The sequence below is a fragment of the Ammospiza nelsoni genome, chromosome 20 (genome assembly GCF_027579445.1).
Source record: "Ammospiza nelsoni isolate bAmmNel1 chromosome 20, bAmmNel1.pri, whole genome shotgun sequence".
In the NCBI taxonomy this organism is placed as follows: Eukaryota; Metazoa; Chordata; class Aves; order Passeriformes; family Passerellidae; genus Ammospiza; species Ammospiza nelsoni.
This window is the reverse complement of record NC_080652.1, coordinates 5,841,424-5,849,964: the sequence shown is the minus strand read 5'-3', so window position 1 is coordinate 5,849,964 and position 8,541 is coordinate 5,841,424. Positions and strand designations below refer to the sequence as shown.

Here is an 8,541-nt window from a genome sequence, read left to right as displayed (position 1 = left end):
CATCCTCTTCATCCAGCATCCTCCATCCCCTTTGCCCAGTGTTTTCTGGCATTTTTCTTTCTCCAGCCTTCAACCCAGCCTTCTCCAGGCAGCCTGGGGGGCTGGCAGTGGTTTTCACTGAGGTGGGAATTCATCCCTCAGATTTTCCACCCCTGCTGCCACAAGGATGTGGCATTACCAAGAAGGCTCTGGGCTGTGTACCCACAATGTGGCAGAGACAGTAAATTTTATTGCTGTGGTTCTTTGTTCTGATTCTCATAATAATTCAGCACTGAAATCAGCCAGCTGGGCAGGTGGAATCTCTGGTTTTGCATGAGATCCCACCTCCAAAGGGTGGCCAATCCTTTTCCATGGGTCCTGCTGGGTTAAAGATGCCCAAGAACCTCTGACACTGCCAGGACCTTCCTGTCCCCCTCCTTTGATGGGGTGACAGCAGAGGATAAAGAGATGAAGGACTGACATGCTTAACTTGCTCCTCCCAAGCAGAAGTGAGAATGTAATATTTTGGGAACCAGATGAGCAGATCTGGCAGTGCTGTGCTGTGCTGGCCCTGGGCTGAGAGGTGGGCACAGCATCCATCCTTTGGCTCCTGAGGCTGTGCAACTTCTATTTCAACCTAAGAATTTCTTTGTTCCCGGCTACTCTTCCCTTAATCTTCCCTCTGCTTGGTTTCTTCATCCTGTTCCCATAGACAACAACCTTGTATGAACTGCTGGAGGAGACAGTGGCTCAGCAAACCCTCCTGCCCCCCTGCCAGCTGTGTTCCCCTGATCAGAGGGACCCCCTGCTCCCACGGGGAGCGACAGGCTGGGGGTGATTATGGAAAGCAGATCTCAGAGGAGTTTGTCTCTGTGGGGGAAACGGTGCAGCAAAACTGCAGGGGAATAATAATTGTATTATTATGCAGGAATAAAGTCCTGTTTATTTCTGGGGTATGGAGGAAGAGCAGTGAGCGATTGCAGAACAATTATCCCACAGCAGCAATGCTGGGCAGAGTTTCCCTTGAAGGCAACTCCTAAATATTGTGCTAGAGAAGGACTGGCAGCCTGGACCATGTGGTGGGTGAAGGTGGGGCTGTCCCATCCCAAAGGACACTTTGTCAGCATCCATTGGCTCCTGCAGGAATAAGAGATGATGCAAACACTCACCTGGCAGTGCCACACACCTGCGGGCAGGGCTGGGCAGCTGAGAGCCACCCAGCTCCTCGTGCTGTGTAGGGATGTGTAAGGGATATGTAGGGGTGTGTAAGGAGGGATGTGTAGGGATGTGCACGGATGTGCAGGGGTGTGTGGGGGATGTGCAGGAGTGTGTAGGGGATGTGCAGGGGATATGTAGGGATGTGTAGGGGTGTGTAAGGGATGGGGAGGGATGTGCAGGGGTGTGTAGGGGATGTGCAGGGGATATGTAGGGATGTGTAGGGATGTGCAGGGATGTGCAGGGGTGTGTGGGGGATGTGCAGGGGATATGTAGGGATGTGTAGGGGTGTGTAAGGGATGGGGAGGGATGTGCAGGGATGTGCAGGGATGTGCAGGGGATATGTAGGGGTGTGCAGGGATGCTGCCACTGCTGTCCTGCGGCTCTGCCCAGCTCCTCCAGCACATCCCAGCCTTGCTTCCACGTGCCTTTGTGTTGATCAGAGCTGCGTTCTGTTCTCCCCCAGCGTATTCCTGCCTCGCTCCACCACGCGTGAACCGGCGATCACCCACTTGCGCTCCGTGAATAATTAATATCTGTGTCTCTGTGCTTCCTCCCCCGATCGCTCCTCCGGGACCGGGGGGTTCCGAGGTCACCGCGGGTGGCGGCCCCGGCAGCCTGGGGGATCCGGGTGTCATTGTCCTTGCGGCTGATCCCGCAGCTCCGTGCCCGGCAGAGCAGCGGCACAAAGGGAGCGGCACGGCCGGGGCCTGGAGCGGGGCCAGACGGGCAGGGGGACACGGATGCAGGTGGCTCTGAGGGGGCCGTGACACCCCCGGCCTGCCCGACCCCACACGCAGGGAGCCGCGCTCCTCCCTCAGAGCCGCTTTGTGTCCCGCTGCCATTCACCGGCGCCTCGCTCGTTGTCTCCCAAAACAGGCCGGGGAGGATGGGGGAAAATTTGATTTTTTAATAAAAAATTTAAACATAACAAAAAGTTAAAAGCTTTAAACGCCTGTATTCTTACAAATGGAGCGCGCACACCCCCCTAAGAAAGGCGGCCGTGCGTCCCCCGCCGCCGCTGCCGGGGGCACGGCAGCTCCGGCCCGGTGCCCCTCACGCCCGCACAATGCCGCCCCCTCCCCGCCGCGCACCGCCCCTCGGCCCGCCCCCGCCCGGCGCTGATTGGCTGCGCCGCGCCGTCAGGTAGGGCGGGCGCGGCGCTGATTGGTCGGAGCGGCGCGGGGCGGGGCGGGCGCGGCGCTGTCAGCCGGGGCGCGGCGCGGCGGGAGCCGCCGGAGGGGCGCAGGGCGCGGGCGCGGCATGGCTGGCTGAGGCGGCGGGAGGAGCCGCCGCCGCCCGGCGCCGCTCCCGGCCGCGCTCGGTGCGTGTGCGAGCGCCCGCGTCAATGAGCGAGTGCATGGCGGAGCCCCGCGCCGCACCATGAGGCGCCGGCCGAGCACCGCGCTCGCCCTGCTGTGCCTCGCCGCCCTCCTGGCCGCCGCCACCGCCGCGCTGCCCGCCAGCGCCGCTCCGCCCGCCGAGCCCGGCAGCGGCAGCGGCGGCCCCGCCGAGAGCAGCCTGGGCACGGTGCCGCCCGCACGGCCCCGCGGCACCGCCGCGCCCGCACGGGGCAGCCCGACGCCGCCGCCGCCGCCCGAGGAGGAGGAGGAGGAGGAGGCGCTGGCGGAGGAGGAGGAAGAGGAGCAGCAGCAGCAGCAGCAGCAGGAGGAGGAGGAGGAGGCTGCGGACAGCGGCCCCGCAGGTGAGCGGCTCCGGAGCCAGACGGTGTCAGCGGGGCCACCGGCGGGGAGCGGGACCGGGCTGCGCCCCATCCTCCGCCGGGCGGACAAAGGCGCGGCCGGGGAGGGGGCGGCGGCTGCCGGGGCCCCTCCGGCTGCGAGACCCCCGTGCGGGGCGGGCGGGGCGAGCTCCGCGCTGCGGGACCCCCCGAGCATCGCCCGGCCCGGCCCGGCCTCCGTGCGGGGCTCCGTGCGGAGCTGTGCCGGCCCCGGGATGCTGGAGGGGCAGCTGTGCCCAGCCCGTGCCTTACCGGGGCTCTTACCGGGGCTGTGACCGGTGCTTTTGGGGAGCAGCGGGGCAGGTGCTGCTCCAGGCTACCCGGAGCATCCTTCAGGCAGTGGTCCCTGGCATGCACTGTGCTCCCGGTGGAGGGGATGCAGACCGGTCCTTCCCATCACCTTGCATCCAGTCAGTGTCCAGCAGGGAGGATGCTGGACTGGGCATCCCCCGATGGGACTTTGTAGGTTGAGTTGCTTCACAACCATCAAGCGTCCCTGGTGTCCTACCTCGATGAGAGAGCAGGGTTAGTGATGACTTGGGGCCACCAGAGCCTGTGTTCTCTCTTCTGTGTATTTGCAGCTCAGTGGGTGCTGGGGTGCTCACATGGCATCTGATGGATGTGCATGGACAGAAACAAGCCCCAGATTTATCTCTGCTGGAAATGATGTGTCTCAGTGCAGCCCGTATGAGGCCTCATCCTGCCCCCGTGGTGGCTGGGGCTTATACAGAGCTGAGGGAGATGCTATGGCAACAGGAATAAGTGGAATTATCAATGTGGGGTGTAAGAAGGAGAGAGGTGAGGGGTGGATGGGAGGCTGTGCTCTCAGGTGAAGCTCCTTTTGGTGTAGCACTCACTGACAGCACTGGTCACTCTCTGGGAGGTGAAACACTGGTGCTCTTCAAAGCTGAGACTTCACTTTACCTGTAGATTAAATAGGCATAGATTAAATAGGCAAAACTGTGCTGGAGTCCAAGAATGGAGCTTTGTCCATTTATTTTACTGGAGAACTTGGCTTCACTCTTCAGCTCCAAAGCTTTATCTTCAGGCACATGCAAATACTATAGCACTGGTTCTTTCCTGGTTTATATTTATGTTTTCTCTTTGCCTGGAAGATGTTTAGCTGAAGTACATTGAGCTTCCTCTGATGTGAAAGGGATGCAGTCTGTTCTGGTAGTGTTAGCAGTCTGAACAAGGGGATTAATCAACTTTTTTCATTTGGTTAGAAATAAAATTGAGTGAAGATCTGGAGTTGCTTGTTTTCCAGACTTTAATTTGTTTTTTTTTTTCTGTTGAGCTTTCTCTCTTTACTTTTTCTGGAAGAAACAGAATGGCTTAAGATTGGGAATTGCTGATAAAGGTAGGATGAGTTGAGTGTTCTTACAGCAAAGGCAATTTCTCCTCTTGTGCCTGATCAGACAGATTGGGCTGAGCAGCTCAGTGCAGCACAGTGAGATGCTCTGGGCGCCAACCAGGGGATCCCAAACACATCCCTGCACATTTCCCTCTCTGACCCCTGTGTTGTGTTTGTTTCCTTTGATATCCATTAGTATCCACTGGCTCTGGGTCTCCCACCCTGAGCTCCAGTGGCTTCATCGAGATTCTCCTGCTCCTGCAGGCAGAGTGAAGTGACAAGTGCATGAGGTGGCTTTGGGATGCTCCCAGATTCCATGGAGGATGCTTACATAACATCCTCTATGTGTTCTGCCATTTGAGCTGTCAGGGATGGAATTCTGGGGAATTTTGTGTCTGATCCCTGTGCTCCCACAGCCTGCCCTCACCCCTGTGCCTCAGCTCTCACTTGGGAAAATGGAGCACGGAGGATGAGCACTCCCCACCACCGCCCCTGGCTGTGCTGAGTCTGTATTCTGGAGGCCAGCATCACTCTTTGAAGTTTTAACATGCTAATTATTAATGGCTACAGCCACTTAATCACGAAATTGCTCTCTGGTGCCTTCACACTGTGATGGTGATGGCCAGGGCAGGAGCACATGGGCACATTGTCTTCTCCTGGAGCCCTGAGGGTGACAGGATGAGATTAGCCCTGGCTGAGGGGGGATTCTGGTGTGGATTTTGGGGCACCTGAGGGCGGGTGAGGCAGCATCAGGAGGAGATGCTGGGCTTGGCAGCATCCCCTGTGTGATGGGGGAGCCTGGGCTGGCATTAGGGGTGGATGGCACAGCCGTGCTCTGTGTGGGAGCTGCTCCCTGTGGGTTGTGTGGGGTTTTCTGTGCTGCCCCATCTGCTGTGACCTGTGCAGGGGTTTGCTCTCAAAGGCTGTTAAGCACCAAAGCCACAGCAAAGCCAGTGGACATAATGGGCTTAGCTGAAACCCTCCGTTTGCTTTAACTCAAGCATGTTTTCAACATCACTTTTCCAACTCAGTAGGTAATTAATGCATTATGTGCTCTGTTGCATTAAACAAATGGGCCTTTTCTCATGCACATTATTAGAAAGGCTTCCCTTAATGTTCACAGCATTATCACTGATAAGAGCTTGGTGTGAGAGGCCTCAGGGCCAGTGGTGTTCAGAGCTACCAAGATTTCATTTTTGACTTTGGTGCATTTCTCATTTTGATTTAAGAAGCACTTCAGTTTTCCTCGAGCTTCCTGCTTGCTCTGTTCTTGTCCTCCTCCTTTTCCCAGTTTCATGATGTTTATTTTTCTTTCCAAGCCTGTGATCATGTTAAAATCCTGGATTTTGTTTCTAAGGGAAGTAAATTGCTAATCCTCATGTTTGTGGAGACAAGCTTAACATATCCCCCGCCTTATCACCAAAGCCTTCAGCACCCACTATAGAGACTCTGCCTCTTCCTTTTATCCCCAGCAGTCTCATTTTAAGCAGGAGCTGGCGCTTTCCTGGGGGATCTGTCTTGGGAATGGCTGCTGCTGGGGTGGATGCTTGTGTTGGAGCAGAGATGCTGTGGCCAGCATGGTCCTGATTGGACTTTCCCTGCCTAGGGAGCAAAAATCCTCAATTCCTCGTGGTTCTCATGGTTCTTAGGGCAGCATTGAGTAATGTGGGACTCTTTGAAGGACGTTTTGTTCTGACTCTCTTCCAGCCCTATGCACAGCAGGTGGGTGGGCTGAAAAACCCAAATGTCCTTTCACAGCCTTGCTGTGCTGGGTCAGCAGGAGAGCTGCACCCAAACCCAGGATATGGTGTCCTTACTTCTCTCCTCTCTGCTGTTTTGTCATGAAAAACCCAAATGTCCTCTCACAGCCTTGCTGTGCTGGGTCAGACACCATACCCACCCTGAAGTGGTCCTGCAGGGCCACACTGGAGTGACACAAGGACCACTTCAGGGTGGGTATGGTGTCCTTACTTCTCTCCTCCCCGCTCTTTTGTCATGCCTCACCTGCCTTCCTGGGCCACCAGCTCCCAGAGGTGACTTTGGGTCTGACTCCTCACCTCTGCAGCACGCAGGAGGGGACAATGAGCAATTTCTGCTGCGGCCACAGGGCCGGAAATGCAGGTGGCTTGGAGCAGTAACCACAGGAAGGTGTCACATGAAATGTGTGAAAGCTGACTCAGTGGCTGATGGGTCCCCAGCCACCAGCGTGGGGCTGCTGCTGATGGAGGAGGTGCAGCCAGAGCCCCTCAATGGGGGTGGCTGCAGCTTTGTGGGGGATTAGCTGATGGGTTTAGCTCGTGGAGAGGAGCCTGGCAAATCCCTGGGGGTGTTGGGATGACCTGGGTGATTGGCTGGGCACAGGGGAGGTGACAGGTTGAGGAGGGGCTGGTGAGTGCTGGCTTTGTCCAGCTGGAGAGGTGGAGGGTTTTGCTTTTGTGCATGTGGAGAAAGGTCTGTGCATCCTGTTCTGGCGGGAGGGGTGGTGAGGGCAGGTTTGGGGGGTCCCCACAGCACTTAGAGTGGTCCAAGCCTTGGAGCCATCAGCAGCCAGACCCTGCCACGAGGGTTTGTGAGCTCTCAAACCCTGCTAGGACATAAACAGCCAAGCTATTGAAGGTGGTTCCAGGATCTTGTGCCATCATCCCTTTTGCAGCTCTGGGTGACTCCTCCTCTTCTCCCATTCAGCCATTAGAGCCTTTGGAAGAAATCTTCCCACCTGCCTGACTGCCCCTGCTCTGCCTCTGACCCTGTGGGGGACCAGCAGAGCAGCCAGGGAGGCTGAGCTGGAGCTTTGCTCCTGCTCATTACTTGGGAAGGCAGCTTAAGCCTTCCTTGTTTGAGGGCTCAGGATTGTGTTCCATGTGGTTACAGAGATAACTTGTGTTCAAGGTGCTAGCAGGATTTAAATTTATTTAAAGAAATGGAAATGAAGGCATGGATGTGAAAGCTAAGGATAAGGAGGATGGTCTTGTTCCTCAGGATCAGCACGGGAGCAGCCAGGACAGAGAGTGCCTTTTTTCAATCAAATAATAAGTTTGTATCTTTGTGCTTTAAATAAAGACATGTTGCCCAGAACAGAAAATGTCACTCCCTTGCCTTCCTGCCTGCCTCCACGCTCCCATCTGAATCATTCTTGAATCAGATGCATCCAACTGTCCTGACTCAAGATTGAGATTCTGGGACTTAGCAATGCTCATGAAAATCAGGATATTTCTGGGAGGATCTGTAGAGCATTGAGGGTCTTGCTTGTTAGCTTCTGTCTGCTGGATTTTGCTTTTTGTTTCTATTTTAATTGGTAGCTGAGATTCAGACATATCATCACTGAGGTGCCACTTGGAAATGGCCCCACCTGTGTGAGGTGATGTTATTTACCTGGCTGCTGTTGGCCATACCCAAACCCCAGCCTGTGGGGAGGCAGAGGTGCTGGAGCACTGAAACAAGTGCTTTGTCTGAGGCTGTGTCATGTCAGATGTCCCAGTGCCTTTGCTCCAGGCCCTCTGAGGGTGGCTGGGACAGTGCTGGAGTGTCACCAAAAAACCTCTTGTGACACACACTGGGGTTTGCACAGAGTGCAAAGGTTGTGCCTGTCCAGACAGCTGGGATGGGCTTCCTGGACAGTGCCTGGTTCTGCCCTTGGACCACCTTCCTGGTGGTGCTGCCTGTTCCCCCTGAGGCACCCTGACCCTGCCTGGCTGTGCCACAGGGGACAGGACCGCTGTGGTCAAGGAGTGATGGTGTCATGGGCTACACTGAGGTGTGACCCCAACCCCGAGGGGACTGTGGTCCTTGTGCCACTCCAGTGGGGCCCTGCAGGTGGCTGGGATCCTGGGATCTGCTTGCCTGGGTGGCAGTGACGGTGGGCATGGAGCCTGTGGCACTGACGGTGGCATTGAGCCTGTGGCACTGATGGTGGCATTGAGCCTGTGGCACTGATGGTGAGCAGCGTGAGGACAGGGACACCCAGGACATGCCATGCCCCAGGGCTGTGGGCACAGGAGCACAGAACAGGCTGTTCCTGAGGAGCTGAGATCCTGGATGGGAAGTTCTGCTGAAGTCTGAGGAAAGACTGCAGAGGGTTCTGATGAGAGCCCTGTGAACAGCCAGGGCTGAGGCTCTGTGTGAGCTGGTGACATTTGTGGAGCTAACAGCAGCTGACTGCCAATCTGAGGTGCTCACTGGTGCTTCCAAGAAGCAGCAGAGCTCTTTGTGGTGGTGTGATGCATCTGCCAGCTTTGGGAATCAAGCTGTGCCA

General features: G+C 56.5%; 1 protein-coding gene across 1 annotated transcript in view; it reads left to right on the top strand.

The window, feature by feature from the left end:
• Window positions 1-2,577: 2,577 nt before the first annotated feature.
• Window positions 2,578-8,541, top strand: part of MEGF9 (multiple EGF like domains 9) — a 49,370-nt gene continuing 43,406 nt past the window's right edge. The window contains exon 1 of the mRNA XM_059486669.1: window positions 2,578-2,899. Coding sequence (XP_059342652.1) covers window positions 2,578-2,899 — 322 coding nt within the window. The remainder of the gene's footprint in view (window positions 2,900-8,541) is intronic.